The sequence below is a fragment of the Vanellus vanellus genome (genome assembly GCF_965231255.1).
Source record: "Vanellus vanellus genome assembly, chromosome: 6".
In the NCBI taxonomy this organism is placed as follows: domain Eukaryota; kingdom Metazoa; phylum Chordata; class Aves; order Charadriiformes; family Charadriidae; genus Vanellus; species Vanellus vanellus.
In genome coordinates this window covers 18,592,044-18,611,758 of record NC_138911.1, presented here as the reverse complement: position 1 = coordinate 18,611,758, position 19,715 = coordinate 18,592,044, and the positions used below count along the sequence as shown (strand labels likewise).

General features: G+C 42.6%; 1 protein-coding gene across 1 annotated transcript in view; it reads left to right on the top strand.

The window, feature by feature from the left end:
- Window positions 1–19,715, top strand: part of BRSK2 (BR serine/threonine kinase 2) — a gene marked incomplete at both ends in the record, with an annotated part of 331,243 nt that overhangs the window by 242,979 nt on the left and 68,549 nt on the right. Inside the window, 4 exons of the mRNA XM_082485191.1 lie at window positions 4,081–4,197; window positions 15,228–15,261; window positions 16,166–16,234; window positions 19,169–19,315. Coding sequence (XP_082341317.1) covers window positions 4,081–4,197; window positions 15,228–15,261; window positions 16,166–16,234; window positions 19,169–19,315 — 367 coding nt within the window. The remainder of the gene's footprint in view (window positions 1–4,080; window positions 4,198–15,227; window positions 15,262–16,165; window positions 16,235–19,168; window positions 19,316–19,715) is intronic.

Here is a 19,715-nt window from a genome sequence, read left to right as displayed (position 1 = left end):
GCAGAGAGAGGAGTTGATGCAGTCATATAAGACATGGAGAGCCAGAGAGATCAGCTGGAATGGGACCAAATTAAATGCATTTACTCTGCAATGTTCCATTAATGCCAAGTAATTACCACATACAGTGGGATTTTTGTTTTGTTTTGTTTTGTTTCATTTTGGCACAAGAGAATTCTTTCCAAATATGAATGTATGAGGGTGTCCGGGCTGCTGGGCTCTTAGGTAAATTATAACAAGCCTTCCCTATTCCCATATGTTCCTCTCTCTTCCTTCTGCCATTTGAAAAGCTGGCAGTACAAAGATGGGAAATGCAAATGTGGAGAGGAAGTCTCATTCCCAGTGGCAGTGATGCTGGTTCTGCCGCTCTGGTGCAGTCTCCTGGCCTGACTTCTATCCCCAGGATGCTGCCTTGGCAAATTCGAAGTCGTCCAAAGATGGGTAGCAGAAAAATGTTCCAGCTAGAAGAAAATTTTCATTGGGGCGTGAAATTCCCTTGTGGTTGAATGTGCAAGCACTGCCCAATCCCTGTGCAAGGACTGGCACCCTGATCTCTGAGAGAAGTTTTGCCACAATTAAAAAAAAATTACTCAGGTTGCCATGAAATTCCTATACTAACCTTCCATACTGCTCACTAGGGACTGTGTTGAAAGAGGGATGGAGAAGGGTCAGAGAGATGCAAAACTGTTGTATGACAGTTCTTGTATTTTAGGGCCTAGTCAGCAATAAATGTAACTATTCTCAACGGAGTCCACGCTCTCCTCTCTGCTCAGTGGGCTACAGTGAAGAGCTGGTAATTTTCCTTGGTTTTATTTTGATGAGTGTCTGGACCAAAAAAAAAAAAAAACCCAAAAAGCTCCAAGGTCGGTTGCTACTCCAGATTTCCTTTCACACATACTGTCCCAGTCTCGCGAATCCCCAGGTCCCAACTTAAGGCTTTCAAAATGCCTTCACTGAGAGGTGGGTCAGGACCTCTGCCTAAAGACCGCCGTCATCCCCTGTAGGCTGATCATTCATGGGAAAGCATTGCACAGCACAGTGAGGTGAAGCTTACTGAGCTTACTGCACATTTGGAATGTGGATGGTGGCACTCCCTTTTTTTTCTCTCTCTTGCAGTGGCTCTCAAAAAAAAAAAAATAATGTATTTGCCACTTCATAGGAACCTCATTTTCCCACTTGATCCTCCCTAAAAAAAACAGGCCTAAAACTGTCTGTGTTGTTGAGCCCAGGTGGGAGGACGGGATGAAATGGGGATGGGGAGAAGGAGACTCCTTTCCACCAGTGAATACTATACTCATTCTCTTTCACTGCCTCTCAGCGGTCTGGGAGTGGGGCTAGTTCAAAGTTCACATACGTTCTGCTCCAGCCAGGGCCTGTGGCAGGTCTGCTAAGGCTGGTAGCTTTGAGGCATGGAAGAGGAGCAATTTTGCGCTTCCTTTAGCTGCACCGTTTTCCTGAAATAACATGAGATGTTTTGTATAACCGTGCATCCAGGCTGGAGAAACTTGTGGACGTCCTGCGCTTAGGTCATGCTGTGCCTTGATCATTCCTTCAAGTTCTCTTCTCTCTAAAAAAAAAAAATACGCAATTTTAGGATAAGCAAAGAATTTCAATTTTTAGGTACAAAAGGCACATGTTAGCAATTGTGTGCTATAGACTGAACATGTATGAATGATGTCAGCCAGTGCACAAACAGTGGAACAGGCATGGGCAACAGCTTCTACACCATGTATCTGTTTAGCAGTCAGCCAGGAGCAGTTGCCAAGACTGAAAAACAGCCATAGCCACTGAAAAACCACGCAACGTAGAAGGATACGTGCTCAGCTTGAGCTGTGGGGAGGTTTCTTGTTTCATAGCATCAAACAAGCACTGCTTGCTTTTTTAGGGAGCCATTGCTTGCCACTGAGCCCTGGTCCTCAGACAGGAGAACTTCAGCGCATCTCCCCAGTCAAATGAGGTCTTCCCAGCAAACCATTAATGAAACCAGTTGTAAGATGAGAACTGTCCAGATGACTGCTGAAGGAAAGATTATATTCCACACTACTGTCTCATTAGTGTCCCTAGCTTCCCTAATTTACCTTAGGACTGTGGGCTCTTCACTCCATTTCACTGCTGAGGCTGGAGCACGTTCAGATTTGGCAGATGTTGACCATCTTGCTTTTGTCCAGGGCTGCTGTCCTTGATGATGGCATTCAGGGGTTCTTTTCACGGCCGTTAACTGGTCATTCACTGCCTCTGAAACATTTCCTCTCATCTCCTGCTTTTTTATCAAGTAGGTATGACTATCTTGATACTTATTCTATGGTTAATAAGTCTTCTGTCTCCAGTTACCTCAAAACTTTGATTTCTATGAGAAAGATTTGGTAAAGCACCTTTTGCTTTGTCAGATGAAAATATGCACAAATCTGAATCACGCTGCTCCATTATCTAACAGATTGTTTGCCTGTGGTTAACAAGGCCCACTTTAACATGCAGCATTCATTGTGTTAATAAAAGATTGGAAACCGATTTTTGTGCTCTTTAAAAAGTGAGGGGGATGGAATCATAGGACTCAGTGATAGGGTAAATGACCAGTACCTGCTTTGAATGTGTGCCATTTTGTAAGTCCCCTTTGGAAATATCTGTTACGCTCCCCAGGTGTCCTGTTACAGTGTGCTCTGGTTTTGCGTAGAATTGACCTGCATTATTTACAAGCTGTCTCTAACTGATCATTCCAGACTTCTCTTCAGATCAGAGGAGATAATTTCCAAAACATTGTCATGCCTCTCATGTTTGTCCGATAGGGTAGAGACTGTCCTTCTTTACAGTGGTATAGGGGTAGAATTACACTTGCTTGCATGAGGAGTGCTAGAGGAATCTCTTAAAAACTGAAGAGGAAATGGCATGAAGATAAGGCTGCCTTCCGTTATGGGTGTCACTGGACTAGACTGTCCTAATGCTGGTTCTTTTGCCGAGTTCAGTTTCTGGTCAAGGTAACTGGTTTTAGTGAATCATTGTTGCAAATGACTGTTGTTTGCCTGATGCTCACGTGTGTTGTCGGCCGGCCGTTTCCCACAGGTTTGTGTTCTGACTGGGCACCGAAGCTGGCCGTTTTGCTTGCAAGGTTTGAGCGCTCATATTTGGAGCTTTTATTAGCAAGACATCAAAGACTCGCTTTGCCTACTCATAAGCAAAAATAAGAAAAGACCTTCATCTTTAGCCTGCCCTAAAGTGCTTTTCTCGCCTCTGTGACTCTTCAAGAGTTGCAAATAAAAAAAAAATATAAAAAAGCAAAGTCATCACAAATTTCGTCAAAAGCACTTGAGTACTAAGAAGCAGACACGGGTACACAGTGGTGTTGGCTGTGGGTAATGGAGATTAATAAATTAGTCGAGATATGACACCTTTGATTTAAAGCAGGAGTTGCCATCCTGAAGATCATGGCTGCCTGGCTCTTCCCATGTTGCCAAATAATAAGAAAATCGAGCTTTGATGGAAAGGAGGGAATCGTCTCTCTTCCTTCCCACTGCTGGCACCCTTAGTTACAAGCAGTGCTGGGTTGGAGGGATTTCTCCATCAGAGCTAATTACCCAAAATTACTTCAAAGCCATATGCCTATGTAGTCAACTCCTAATAGGGCCTTTTTGCAGTAGCATTTACACCAAGGATGTTTTCTCTAGATATCACTCATTTTGTTTCCTGTTGTTGACAGAATATATTGATGGTGTTGCCTCCTACCTTAAGGAGCTGGCATATGATGGAGTATATCAGCCCTAAATCCAAGCTGAAATTCTCCTCCTACCTATTTCCCTCAGTCTGTCCCTCAGATTGTGTTGGTATCACTGGAAGTTGAAGATGTTTGTTTCCTGTCAGGGCAGTGCAGGCTCAAGCCTTGCATTCGTCAGGAGTGGGCATTTGGGATATGGTCTCAAGGACTGAAAGATTGGATCTTGGATACGTGTGTTCTGCTGCCTGGGACAGGAAAAAAAAATGCAAATCAATTAAAATGTAGTAGGTTGAATGCTATGCTGGATACGGAACAAGTTTTGGAGTGGGAAAGCTGTTGTGGATAATTTAACTCACATTTTGATCCTCTCTTTACAGCCACAGGGACTTAAAACCAGAAAACCTACTGCTGGATGAAAAGAACAACATCCGGATAGCAGACTTCGGGATGGCATCACTGCAGGTTGGGGACAGCTTGTTAGAAACCAGTTGTGGGTGAGTGTCTCAGAACATATTGCAAAAATCAGTGACAGATTCCAGACACAAGAGTTGTCTATAGTAAGGGTTTCAATAAAGACCTGCAGACTTACACCATGCATTGTTATTTCCCAGCAAGATAATAAATTGGTATGATGCACACAGTGTAGAAGATAGCTAAAAGAAGTTTTTTTAAGGGCATTACAGTGAAAAAACAGGCCTCTGTAGGTTCCACATATGGATATGAAAATCAAAGCTTTCAGGTTTGGATTCATCTGCATACGCTGGTATGTGTTTGCTTTCACTGGCTGTATCATTTTGGGGAACTGAAAGCAGTAGTGTTGCCTGTGGATCAAGTGGGAAAATGAGGTTCCTATGAAGTGGCAAATACTTTTTTTTTTTTTTTGAGAACCACTGCAAGAGAGAGAAGAAAAAGAGAGTGCCACCATCCACATTCCAAATGTACAGAGGCTTTAAAAATATTAGCAGGTGAAAAAAAACTAATCTAGGGGTTCTGAAATGGAATTTGCATGTCCTGATTAGGCTGCCTTATTGCAGCTCTTCTTGTTCGCGGTCCATACTGCTTCGTTTCAGCTCACATGCAGGATTGGCAGGGAGGCAGCAGCGTCCTTTGCAATTACAAGCAGGGCATGAATGCAGATACAAAGCAGACTGCTTGGATGAGTATTGCAGGGGCAACCTAAAAACATTTCCATGGCAATTCAGTTGCCAGCAAGAGCTTTCTAGGAATTTCCAAGGGAGCCAGCAATTAAGCCCAACAGCTGAGCAAAGCCTGGGTCCCTGGCTTTGGGACGGGACATGCTCTCTGGGGGCAATGCCCTCTCATCACCATCGCCTCTAGGGGCACAACTGGATCATGCCCCACACCCCCGCCATAGCTATGGCTTGGTGCCGTGATGACTGTGGAGGGGGCTGCCGCAGAGAGCTGTGGCAAGGGCAGGCAGCAGCTGCGTCGAGCTGCTGCAGCCTGGCACCACTACGCCAGCTTTTAGCTGTGTCGGAATTTGTTCTAACAGCGAGCTCAGCAACTGGAGTTGCAGACAGTACCAGCAGATTTCCACTTCCTCCCATATAGACCTAGTCTTCCTGGCCTTTGGTAGTGTGAATCTGATGACTCCAGTCCAGCCCCATCCTCAGCTGGTTACAGTCCGTGTTTTTTCAGTCTGTGCCCTAAGCCAAGGCGATTCAAGGTAGACATGGAGTCATTGTGGTTCCCTGTACAGCCTAGCCACTGTGTCTCAGTCCCGAGCTGTACAGCTCTGCTCCCCAAGTCAGGAATAGTGGATAGCAAAAATATTTGAAGTTCATGATGTGATTGAGTGCTGGTTGATGAGTACACTGAGACCCACCCTTTCCTTCCTTGTCCATGTCAAGATTTGACCTCTTAACAGCACAGATGAAAAGCAAGGGGCTGTGAGTCCACACATCTGTTGCTTGCAGCTGCTTTCAAACCTCCCCTGTAGATTAGGAAATGAAGTTGTCCCTGCAGTTACCGCAAAGCCTCTACACTCTTTAGATAAAATTTCCCCCTTCTTTCCATGAGAAAAACAAGAGGAAGTATAAAAAACAACCCAGTCTCACATTGCCCTGTAGGATTTTTCAAACTCCTTGGGAACTTCTCGGTAGGGTTCTTCTTCTTGTTAGCACTGGGCTCTGTCATCCAGGTCTAGAATCTCAAAGGGAGACTTCCTTTCCATAAGCTGTGCTGGAATTCAAACCTCCATGCTTCAAGCAGAGCCAGCCCCCGCATTGTGACCTTAAAACGCACTAATAAAGAAATCAATGGAACGGAAGAGACGTGCCTGTAATAAACAGAACACAGCAGCAACACTATGATCTCCTGCCTTGCAGATGCATTTTAAGTGTGGTGCCAATCACTAGGCCTCTGTGTGAGCTATTACACCACTTCATTAATTCTCCTGGCATGGAGCCCAGCATGGCTGATACTGGTGTCTTATGATCTCTCGGGTTTGGGGGGTGAAGGGAGGAAGGAAGGAAGGAATATATAACAATATGCCACACTGTGCAGAAGGAAAGGCAATCAAGTTATGATTCCCTTTCCCTTGGAGCATACAGAGTAACCAACCTCAGAGCTTTTCAAGGCAACAGTTTTACCTACCCTTGTACTTGGTACTTTCAGCCAGCATGAAAAGGAACAAAACAGAGTGAATCATGGCTGAGATACTGAGCTTTAATGAGATGCTCCTCCCTGCACCCAGAAGTTAATTTCCAGAATGATTTTATCTGTGCTGTGAACGCTGATAATGAGATGAAACTGTAACATTTCCATTGACAGTCACGTAAGGAGTCTCCAGGTATTTCCATCAATCAGAGTGGGAGGATCAGATGGGGTTGAGCTGTGTGATGCAGCTAACTTTGTCAGTACAGCAGAGTGGTTAGAGTGCAGTCAAGAATTCTTTGCTGTCACAAGTGAACTGCTAAGTTTAGTCCAGAGTTTGGGTAGGCTTTAGGCCACCACAAAGCCTTGACTGGCCTCGTGAAGATAATCATGCAGACTGAAGTGTGCTGTATTGCATACCTCAGAGTCAGTGGTTTCTGGGACCTACTCCTTCAATCTGCACAGTTTTCTGTAGCACTGATGGCTACCTGCAGAAAACAATAAAAGTTCAATCCAGTTGTGTTTGTGTAGGAGAGGGAGGTAAGGGTGGACTGTTTCATTGACATAATTTGTCACTGACAGACTGCACATTGGGCCTTGGTTGTAATGAATCTCCATTGCTGGAAGTGTATATTGCACAAATCCTGCATATACACAGCACAGAGGAATAATCTGTAGTTGTAAACATGTGTCTTCAGACCCCTGAGGGAAAGAGGAGCTGCAGGAATAATTCTGCTTATGGAGAGACAGTCCTTGAAATGCCAAAATAACACAGTGAGTCTCTGCATTCCTCCAGGAGCAGGGGAGGTCTGTGAGCAAACAGCCGACAAGGAGGGAAGCAGAAGATGTGGTAGGATGCTGCTTCTATTATTTTAGATCTCTTTCGCTCTTCCTCGTCTTTACCCGTCCAGGCAATGGCATGCAGAGACACTCCCCTGTCTCTTTTCACAGCAGTTCTTCCCTGCATGCGGCCTCGCAGTGTTTCAGAATGGTGGATGCTGTCCAATCCATCCTGAATTGTCACTAGGCAAGAAGAGTGAGTGCCTTATGGTTAAACCTCAGGACCGAGACTTGGGTGATCTGAGCTTGATTTCTGTCTCTGCTGAAGGCGTTCAGGGTGGCCTTGGACAAGATGCATTACCTTTCTCTGCTTCCATTCTCCATCTTAGCAAGTCATTGCAGTGCCCAAGTTGCTCTCAACATAAATTGCAGTCATTTCTATAGGAGTCTTGGAAAAGTAGGAAAGGCTGGGGAATTTTCTGGACCTTGTTCCCTTTTCTTGAACTAAGAGGGCTTATGGCTAAAATGAAGGACTGAAAGAGGATACTGTTGAGCTACAATTCTTGGGAGCTTGTAAAGATCCTTCCTAATTCCCCATTGCTCCCTACAGAAACCTGGCAAAGTAAATTTTTGTCATCTCTTCACTTTTTTTTCCACTCATCACAGCTTCGAAACACCGAGCCTTACTGGATGGAGATTGCTGCAAGCTGCCAGATGACCGAGAACCCACAGCAGTGCTAGACTCTGTGCTGCCTGCCTCCAAATCTCTCTATCCCAACCAAGAGCTAGGACAGAGCTGACATGTAAATGTAGCTTGCTCCAGCACCAGACCCAATCTCTGCCTACAGAGGCAGTCGGTATGGAGACTGACACCACTGCTGACAGCCCCACAATTAACTGACTGTATGCAACAGTTGCCCCATATCGGTGTCTCCATAGGGCACCCCTGCCATGGTCCAGAAAATGGTGTGCACACGGGAAAAGCCATGCTGATTATGATTTTATAGAGAGTGAGAAGAAAGCCTTGCGCCTGTTGGTGGCATAATGGAGGTAAACAGCAACTTCCAACCCCAGCACAGTCAGTTCCTCTGCTCTCAGCTCTCCCTAGGAGTTCCTAGCAACACTTTGCAGACCCACAGATTGCCTGGATCTATCGAAAAGAAAAAAAAAAAAAAAATCACATATCCTCATTAGGACTGATTACTGGTTCTTTTTGATCTTAGGGTATTTATAACAAGCAGTGCACTGTGTGTTTGTTAGAAATGCTAGCAGAGATCATCTAGCTCCTGATTCCCTTCCATCTGTATTTGGTGTATCAGCACACCTGTGATGAGCAGATAATTCAGAAGAGCAATATTCTGTTGCCACACACCTCAGTGTCCAAGCACCATTTCTGATTTCAATGACAAGATGGGATGCTGCACATATTCTTCCCCCTTTATAATAAATGCGTGCATGTTGTCTAAAACATATGCAAGTGTCCTACATCCAGTTATTGTTAAGGGTGAAAATTTAGGCTCTTAAAATTGGAAATGCCAGAATTAGTACTTTTTACCCCACCTCATCAAGAGCTGTGATTCCCAGCACTCTGTTCCCATCTCCTTCCCTGATTTGCACTCTAGTCTTGCCGACTTCCCTCAGTCATTTCTGCTCCATATTTGGTCCCAAATCCCAGATCCTTTTCTCTTTTCCACTAAGGTCAAGCTCTAGTTTCTTCTACCTGGTTGTCCCAGTGTTTCTTCTACCTGGTTGTCCCAGTCAGGTGCTGTCAGTCCTAGATCTATTTCCCCTTGGTTTTGCACTCACTTTGTTTTAAAGTTTGGTACCTTGTGATAACCCCAGCCACAGCAGCTCTTGGTATCAGTTTCAGGTAGAAAAATTGTTCTGTGAAGTGTTACCAGTGCAGGTAGAATTTTGATCCTGATCCTCTAGAGACTTTCTGCTAGCAAGTGCAAACTGCAGTTTTCTAGTGGCAGTTTGAGTAAATTTTTCTAGAAAATGCAAACAAATATTCAAGTTTTCCCTTTGCAGTTGAGGATACTAGAAATTTTCCTTTTTTATGGGAAAAAAAATGTTTAATTCAGCTTAGATTTAGGTAGTGGAAATGTTTTGGCCCAAACACAACATGCATGTACACACAAACATGAAACCAGTCTGAGGCAGATGAAAAGCGAGGAAAATTGTTGTTATTAAATTGATGGTAAGTCATAAGCAATTGAAAATGAGGATTATAAGGGGAAATACCAGACAACCTTATTAATAACCACTAATACCAGCCTCGCCTATAATACTTCCCAACGTATCTTAAAAGAGCTTTAAGTCAGCAAAATCAAGCACTGAGGATTTAAGATGTGCTATTCTTCTGATTGCCAGTATAACATTAACTTAGCCTGTGCACATAAGAATATCGCCATTAATTACAAGCTTGTCCAGGTTTTTTCCAAGAAATCTTTGCCTCATTTGATGTTTGGATGGTATGGTTTTTTGAACAAACGACTATTTAATGTTTGATTTTTCCTCATAATTCATTTTATGGATCCATTTGTGATTTCTGCTCACTGCATTCAAGCCTTGATATGAATGCGAGGTCGGATTTTCATCATAGTATCTTAGGTTTACAAACATTAATTATACTGTTTCCCTATTATGTTTGCCACATTGATCTGCTTATCTCCATTTGTATGAGGACACGTGATTGTGCAGAATGAAACTCAAAATTATCAGCCAGTTTTGAGTGTGTAGTTGGATACTCTGGGGCCTAATATCTCAGAATACTCAGTGCTTGATAACAGTCCTTTACTCGGACAGCAGAGTGCCTACCGACGGCAGCTGCTGTTCCATGTGCTTATAAATTCTGTAAATCAAACTTCGGATGTGTCGCACTGTGATTTTGAAAACTGAGGAACCTGCAACTCATAATTACCTGTGAACATCTCAGTTTAAGGCACCCGTTCATTTTCTTTCACAGAAAGATTCTGTGGCAGGGGCAGAGAGAGAGTTTGATTCTCCAGTATGTCAATCAGCTACCTCTATCACAAGCTTGTCCTTCATGACACTAAAATTCCCTCACGTTGCTACAGACTTTCCACAAGTAAAACACAGGCACTGGGGACAGCAATACATCCACCATCCCGCCCTGACTTACCCACAGAGTACAGTATAACGTCTTCAAGCTTTATTTTAGTAATTTTTAACTTTTGAATACTTAGCTTTGCAATATTTATGCCTTTTTAATACAGGGGTCTGTTTCATTTTTTAAATTAAGATCTCTAAAAGGTTCCAAGTCTTAACAATTTGAATGGATATATTAATTAATGAACTGATTTGCAGATTGCCCAAAAATGTAGTTGGGCTCAAGGAGTAAACAGCTGTAAAATCTAGCTGAGGGCTAGACGATGAGTTATCTCGTATAAAGCTAAATGAATGAGTTGAAACTTTAACAGCAAATTAGCACTCAGCCTTAACTACAGCTACTACCTTAATTACAGCCTCACCTACAGCTACTGCCTTCACTGTAGCATTAGCTACCCGCTGCTACTGGAACCGTTTCTTCAGTCTCCCCTGTCTTACTTTTCTGTGTATAATCTGTGGCTATCGCTTTCTCCTCTCAGGATGCTCTAACGTATGTCCTTCTCCTGAAGAATTCCCTTTATCTATTTTGCTGCTCCTCTGGCGTTCCCCTTCATCTCAGCCCTTTGCTACCCAGCATGGGGGGAAAGCACAGGCAGCCTTTTGCACTAGTGGATAGCTTCTGTCTCTGAAAGCCAGCTTGGAGACGGTGATTGGGGGGGGGGGGGGGGGGGAAGAAGTGCCTCTAGCATCCAAGCAACAGCAAAACCGGCTAGATGTGGGAGGACTTCGGTGCACCTGTACAACCTCCTGTATCAAGGTAACTTCATGCATAAGAAAAACAGAGGGAAAGGGGAAAGAGACTTCTTGTTCCTCCCTCTCTGCAGAAACTCTGCCTCCAGCTGTGAGGCCTAAAGATTGGCACTCAAAGCAGCTTTTCTTCTTCCCCAGATAGTACCATCTTAAGGCACAGGACTAAAGGACTCAGGCATGAACACTCATCTTTGATGGGACCTGGGAACCCATCAGGCAGTGTAACACGTGATTTGTGACACTGTGGAGTAGGATCACACAGCTTTCCCTGTGCTCCTTGATCAACCACCTGCTTCTCTGGAAAAGCAGCTACTATATATTCCCAGATAAACCATACACGGGCAGTTGATTTGTGTGTGCACAGTGCAGGTCTCTCTTACCTACATAATGAGACCCGTAGGTCACGGGCACATCACATCTGCACTGAAGGTATGGCCCTGGTTGTCTCAAATCTACTGTAGCTGCACTGTATCTTGATATGAACAGATCCAGAACTACTTTTCTAGTTTCTCAGACGAAATTTAGGATGGATACATCAAGGATCTATACGTTTCTTTCTGAATGCCTGACATACCTGTCCAGGGCTGTCCTGGATTTCACCATTGCACTCTGGCTTATTTCCTCTGGTTGAAATCTCACAGAAATGCTTTGCTAAGGTCCTCCAAGATCCTCAAGTTTACTGTGTCCTAGAGTCATAGCTGTGAATGACCATTCAGAGAGCCCGTCCTGCCCCAGGCAGACTAGCCTGGGAAAATCCATATCACCCTTGAAATAAACACTGCCAACATCGGTGCTTTTTTTGCAGCAGTACCCGCAGGCGGCAGCTGCTTCTTGATCTTGCCGAGTGATATACTTGTTATCAAGGGCAGATTGTGGCTTTTGCTGCACAGAGATGTAGCTGAACGATGAGGAGATGGCCTAGGGGAAGAGGCAGGGAATGTTGCTCTTGACACACGTATATTGAATAATTAGTGATAAGAGCCAAAGAAATATTCATGACTCTGTAGAAAGATAAATAGATTTTTGATTAAATTTGAGTTTTCTCTTTAAAGCAGTTGAAGTTGCTCTGTGATTGGCAGCATGAAAATGAGTTTTCTATGGATTCTGCCTGGCCGGAGGATCCCTTTTAGAGCTGTTAGCCAAGATAATGCTGCAGATATCTAGCTAGCGTGTGCTGGCAAGAATTCAGAATGGCTGTGCCAGAAACGTGTGCTCTCTGGGCAGTTGCAGTGCAGCTGTTGAATGATCGAATCAATCCAACTTGTTCAAAGGATTTATTATAGCATCTTCTCCATGCATTCTCCTAGATTTTAGCAGAATCTAAGGCAGTGGTGCCTTATAAGACACCTAGCAGATTCCACTGTACTCCAGCTGACATCAGGAAGGTAAATGCTTTAAGTACATTTGCTAGTGGCACACCTAAATAGGTATGTACCTATCTTGGGTTCTTCACAACACTTATATTCTTCTTTTCAAGGATGTTAGTGCAGGAAGCTGTCAAGGTGGTTGCGTTGCTCAACATCCACAATTAAAGAGTTCTGAAGTATTTGTTGGAGTCATCGCATACAAATAAAAGCTCAGAAGCACTCTGCAAATTGAGATGCTGACTCTTCCAGCGTTCAGATGGCATGGCCACCCAAAAAGTATTGTGCTGAAGGATAATGCTGAACTATACAGGATACTGTGCAGGATTTGAAAGGTCCGGCTGAAATTTCTAGCTCAGCCACAGACACCACCTGTAGTAGCCATTTAATGCACTGTGTGTCTGTGACTCACCTTCTATAGGAAAAGCAACAGTAGCATCATACCTGACAGAAGCTAAAATGCATGCAAGACTGAGAAACCCGGACACGCTAAGTGACAGGAGTTCAACAGTTACCTAGATTGTGTCTTCACTCCTTTTTCTCCCCCAGATATGTTTTCCAGTAAACCTAATATGACTCAGTTATATAGAACGTGTTAGAACTGGTCTTTCTATTCTGAGGTGGCTAAACTGAGTGAATGTCCATGATCTGATGTAATTCCCATACTCTTTTTGCTACCTTGTTTTTTTCCAAATTATAGTTGCATTACTACCTTCCCTGCAGCTCCCATACTGCCCTCTTTTACTGTTCTGTCTGAGCAATCTAGCACTGGTGACAGTTGGCTGTGCTTGTCCAGTCCTGGGTTGCAGTCCCAGTTCTGGTGCTGGTCCTTAATTCTGATTTGTGTGTACCTTAAGAATGGCCTGTACACTATACACTCTTTTTATGATATAAAAAAAGACAACACCACTAGTCAAGCATTCTCACAAGAATAATTTAACTTGTCTTCTAAAAGCTTGTAAAACCATGCATTAGTCCAGTGACATGACTGTTTAGTGGTTAAAGCTTTGGGGTATTAAAAAGAACAGGTGTAGAGCAGCTATTGGATTGCTATAAATAAGCAAATTCACAGGGAACAATATACGTTGGAGGGTTGGGAACACGTACATAATGTTCAACAATTCATTGTCTCACTCTGGCCTCCCTTTGTCTCCAGCAGTGGCCAGCAATACGCAGCAAGTACCCCAGATCAGCCCCCACTTAGTTGAGAAGCAACAATTTTATTAACATTACTGTCTGCTTTAGCTTTATTTCGTTATTACTGCCATCACACTCTTTGTTACTATAGAAGCTTTTGCCCTAAATGGTTAAAGCCTCATACAAATCCCAGTGAATTTGGTCATACAAACTTTTGTGAGGTATGAAAGCTGTGGCGGCGTTGCTCTTGTTTTAGTCAGAAGAGAAGACTCATGGTGAGCTTCTGGTCGCCTTTTTCAAACTATGGCCAGCTGCAGCTTTTAAAAACATTAAGTAACCTTGTCCATGTCCATCTGGCTGCCAGTGACAGAGCTGCCAAGAGTCCAGGTAGTCTGGCACAAGTCCATTCTTTTTGGTCTCCCAAGGACCAAATCCGGCCAGCTCTCTGAGGGAAGGCTCTGGTTTTCGTTATCTGGTTTGACTCTTGAATCAAGGGTTTTAAAATCCAGTCTAAATTAAGACAGTTGGGATCACTACAGAGCGGATAGACCTGGTTAGAATACCTGTGATAACCTGTTAAATGAGGGGGCAGAGGGGTATTACTTTCTCATTCCACCTTGCCTAAAATTTGAGAGGGATCAACTGCATTTCTCTCTCCTCGCTTAAGCTTTGCTGTCAAGGTAGCTGAAGTCCCAAGTGTACCCCGAGTTTATTATCATGGTCTGCCAAAAGCTGTGATACCACATCAGGGCGTTCCATGCCCTTGGGATGATATTTTGCCATAGGATAAGTGTAGTGTGTATGGAAATTCAATTAATGGGCTGTCTCACTGGGCATTAATGTGGCATCCTAGCACAAAGCTAACCTCACTGTGCTTCTGTTTTGCTCATTACTTTGTGAGACAGGTATTGCCCAGCCATGATTGTGTTTGTCACAAGAAACAAATGCACAAATGAAGACAGGCTCAGGGACTGCTGGGAGGTGTCAGTATAAACAATAGCATGATTTGCACACAGGTCTCAGGCAGTTTGCGTCCCTTTTACTTGTCAAGTCACTTTAATGAAGGCTATAAAATAAATAGCTGTGGCTATAATCTTTAGGAATTAAAATTATTACCTGGCAAGTTGAAGTAATTAACTATTCTCAGCCAGGAATCAAACCAGAGATTTATGGTTAGAAGGATGCCAAAAGAATATATTAACTCACTAGGTAATGGTACTACTGTCCATCCTTTTTAGTTTTTTAAAGAAAAAAAATTGCATGTTGAAATCATGTATCAGCAGCTTTTATAACCACTGGAGTGGTTTGGGAGCAACCTTAGCAAAGAGATGCAAGGCGTGGTTTAGGGATGCATGTGTTTGGTCTGAAAATACTGTTCTATCTTTTTTTTTTATAAAAGGCTATCCAGTGTGGGCCTTCCTTCTAGTTAGATACAAGGCCAAGTTAAAGCTGGGATTAGAGGGCTGGAATTCTGGATAGTCACAGAATATGCCTGATCTTCTCTTCCTTCCTCACTTTTAAGAAATTCATAGTAGGGGCATAGAATTTTGAATGATGCTAGTTCTCGACCATTTTCTGAGTTTCTTAGGAATGTGTTCTCTGAGGTAAGGAAAAAAGTGCTGGTTTTGCACACTTGCATTCTGTATAAGCAAGCCAATCATGATTCTGCTAAACAAAATGGAAATGCACATAATCCATAAATACCAAGCTGGTACATGCTCATTTGACCGTATTTTGTGTTTCAGATCACCACATTATGCTTGCCCTGAAGTCATCCGGGTAAGTTGGTTAACATTAGTGTGTATAAATACATTTTTTTGAAGTGTCACTCATTGCAAGTATGCAGATAGACCTTCTGTACAGGAAATCTGTCGAAGGCACACAGTGTTGGAAAGGACACGAGGAATGTAACTACAGTTTTGTTTGTTTGGCTGAGCCCTGAATCAAGCCCCATCGACCGTATGAGGGAAATGATCGTGTGTTATTCTCACAGTACCCTTCATGCCATGTGATCAGACAGAAATACAGTAGCCTCGTTTAACTTGATCTTTCCACCCAAGGGACGCAGTCCCCTACGCTTTCCTGTCTCTGATGTAGCTGTCATTTCAGTAGAAGAACCAGGGTTGGCTGTCAGTGTTGTTGGTTTCCGTTAAATGATACGAACTGTCCTTTCCCTCTACTCTCCCTTTGTCCTCTGAAAATAAGCATCCGAGATTTCAGTGGCCGAGATTCCCCTCTTTTAAAGCGTATCTTTAATGTAAAGCCAAGCAGGAAGCATACAGAAGAGACTGTCCAGACAATACTATGAGTTTGCAAATAATGTGACTGGTGACAAGCTCCCTGAAGAGACAGGGAAGAGACAAACACCTTCTTGACGTCCTTAATGCACCTCTGACGCTGTTTAGGTGCCAGGTCTAATCATTTGTGAGTTGTCAACCATTCTTACCCTACTCCCCACTTCTGAGCTTGTTGTTGCAGATCTCAGGTATGACTGTAAACTGATGTTCATAAAAATTCAATTAATGGGCTGTGTCATGGCCTCCTAGTTGGGAAGGCCACCTTGGGAAGCAGGTGGCTGAATTGAAATGTGGGGTTTCCCATTCTCCCCTCTCTTGTTCTTCAAGGATAATTAATTCACTTAGTAGTGAGCAATCTTTTGAACTTCTGTGTCATTGCTGCACAGGGAGAAAAATATGATGGAAGGAAAGCAGACGTCTGGAGCTGTGGAGTCATTTTATTTGCGTTGCTAGTGGTGAGTCATCTTCCTTGCGCTATCCTTTAAAAAGAAAAGAAAAAGCAAAAAATGCTGCTGTATTTAATGGAGATTTTGTTGACATCATGTACAGATGGGTTTTTTTAGTTCCCCTATTTTTATATCTCTCAGTTGCATCCTTTCCTCTTATTTCTACATCGGTCCCAAAGGAAGATCATGAGGATTCTTTGAAATGCTGCTGCCCTGCACAGGGGAGCATAGACAAGCGTCAAAAACTTGTCTTCATAAATGCTCTTTGCAGTGTTGTGATATTGCAGCACATTTTTTGACTGGAAAAGATGTGCAGGGTTACAATTCCAGGATACAGAGAGTGTCAAATAAGTTGTCCTTCACAGGATCAAAATATGGCTGGGTTTGGGAAGTGTTTATTTTTCTGCTGTATGTATATATGTGTTTAAGTAGGTATATGCATACATTAACTGCAGTGTTTTATCAAGAGAAGATTTGAGTGCAACAATTTTGTTTCGTGCAAGTATTGAGCTACATTTAAAATTGGTACACTTGGGAATATAAAACTGAGCCGTTAGTACAAAGTTTAAATTAGTTTCCATATGGCTTAATAATACTTTCCTTAGTATTCAAAATGTGGTATCTTGCAACTTATCCTTCTTTCGATCAAAGTTTCAGTTCTCTGTGGAATTTATTCTGATTTGCAGTGGTAATGTTATACTCCTAAACATAGAAAAATTGGATGTCCAGCTGGAGGCAGATAGGCTTGGGATTTGATATCAGTTTCCATAGAATAATGTAGGAAAATATAGCTTATGTTCACGTAAGCATATACCATGTGGAGATTGGATACTGTGTATAAGAATAGATTTTATGTGTATGTTAATTTTTTTATATCTATAATTGTTCAGATGATCACCTACAATTATAAAAATAACAAGCCTGAAAGTCAAATTTTGATGTCCTTGTACATTTATTAGTAAACCTAATTACTGCACTTAAATGTTTTATTTTGACAAAAGCACTTGTACAATGTACAATCAGAGTTAGAATCTGCACATTATTTGTGTTTAAAATACTTGAAATTTTTAAAGGATTTTTATTTCCAAAAAAAAATGCTGGTAATTGTTTTAATGGCCTGAATCAAAATACCTGGAAGTAATCCCAGTATGATGCTTGAATTCACCTTAACCAGTTTTACTTTTTTTCTTTTTAGTCATTACAATTCACTGGCGTTTTTGAAGTTTTAGATTTTTTATCCTGATGTTGCAAGAGAAGAATTTTAACTATCTCACTAGATAGCACCTGGTCATCTCTTGCTCCTGAGCAGCTAATTTTCATGGCTGATAAAATAGAACTGTATAATGAGCTCTTAATGTACCTTCTTGAATTTGTAAGGATAGAAGAGAGGATGTGTCAAGATGGTTAGGATTTGCAGGAGTGGGCTTTTCATTTTCAGGGGGATTCTCTGTCAAGATTTGGTGTGTCTCTGTTGCTACATCTTCATCTGTTCCTACATATATACATGAGCCTGCAAAATGATTGAAATAAGTCTATTATTGACAGAGAGTGCAGAGCTCTCCAGTTAATTATGTCAGGACAAACCCTACAAAAACTCTCAAGCTATAATAGCAGGTGGTAGTAATAAAAGAGCTGTAGTTGTTACCTTCAGGAAATGCCACAAAGCAGCCTTGCTGACTTCATCGTGGCTTAAATTGCGTTAGCCAAAGTACTGAACTATCAGAATTGATTTTCTTTTAAGTCTGGAACGGTTAGGAAAAAAGTAGGTAGGTAACTCGGGAGATTGGTTACAGAAGACAGGGAGGCTCTCTCTTCAAGGCCACTTGAATGAACAAACAACAGTAAATAGTGCCCAGTAGCGGTTGCCATCAGGTGGGCTTTCAGAGGCTTCTGTAAATGGAGCTGTTGGTCTCCATAAACCATGGACACAGGATTGCTTATACAGATGCACTACTCACTGTAGTAAGAGCAGTGCCAGAACTGACAACTTAAAGCTTCATTATCACAGCAGCCGACAGCTTGCAGCTTCCCACAAACCATCCTGGAAATCAAGGAAGCTCAGCACCTACTAGAATTAGGTGGTGAAAGAAGGAAGTGAGAATATCTAGGAAGGTGCAGACTTGCTATAAAAGGGTATCAGCGTCAGTTGGTGGAGTTATCCTAAAGATTTCAACTTCTTTTTTTCCCTTCTGTCCTTGCAGCAAGGATAGGTCTTTTGCTGCTTTTTGTGGCAAGCTGATGATCTATTCAAAATGTAATTTCCGCTAAAAAAAACCTCAAACCATTCATGTAAGAGAGCTACGGTAGGGAAGCAATAGGAACTGATGACCTGACCACAGCATGGGAACTGGATGGAGTATATTAAACAGGTAGAACGTCTGCTGCTTCCAAAGGCTAATGTTGGTCAGGGTTTCTTTCAGCTGTGTCATTTCACTGCTCCATCAGAAAGTGGATGTTCTTTACTGAAAGTCTCTCAAATGCTGTTCACCTCCTTTCAATGTCTGCAATAAATGTGTCTCAGGAAGATTAAAAATAAGGAGACGATAAACATTGCTGCTGTGAAAGTATGCCCAGGAGGAATACCAGCAGATCAAAAGCTTGAGCTGAATTTAAGTGAATCCATGCATCTTTGGTGAATTTGTCTGGAAAGGCAATTTCATATTTTGTATTATGTTTTATACTGGTAGTCATTTTCTAATTAAAGGTCTAATAAAAAAACCTGTCCTCAGTTTTGTTTCCTATGTTGGAGAAAATATAGCAGCACTAAGAAATTATTTATTTTCAATGAATAAAAAGGTTTTCCCACTTATTATAATAATTCATTATGAGCTGGCTTCCTCTTTTCCATTCTCTCACCATGTTTATCCTGGCTTTTCTCCTTTTGCCCTCTCCAATTCCCTTTTGCTTATCTCTCCCATCCACCACTCTGTCACATCCCTGCAGGGTGCCCTGCCTTTTGATGACGACAACTTGCGGCAACTGTTGGAGAAGGTGAAACGTGGAGTGTTCCACATGCCACATTTTATCCCCCCGGACTGTCAGAACCTTTTGCGGGGGATGATTGAAGTGGATGCCTCGAAACGTCTCACGGTAAGAAGGCATTTGCTGCGAGTCGTGTGAGCAGGGCTTCATTTGTCACCTTGTTGCAATTACAGTTGAATAACTAAGGTAACTTGTGATTTACTGCCACTCCTGCGTGTTTCCTCTTGAGCAAAGAATGAGTGGAGTTGGTGGAGTCTTTGGGAAGAAGTTAGTTACCTTCTCCTTTGAATCATGAAGGCAGATTACCTTTGTGTCTCTTCTCTAGCCTCATAATTCTCCTTCGTAGGTAACAGGGGGGGCATTTAGAAGAAATCCCTCATAACGTCATCACGGTGCCACTAACCCATTAGCACACTTTGGGGTCCACCTGAGTTGTCTGGCTCTTCTGGCTGGTACAGCAGTTTGTTGGGGACGGGATATAACTGTTTGAAGGTCAAAACTGTTAGAC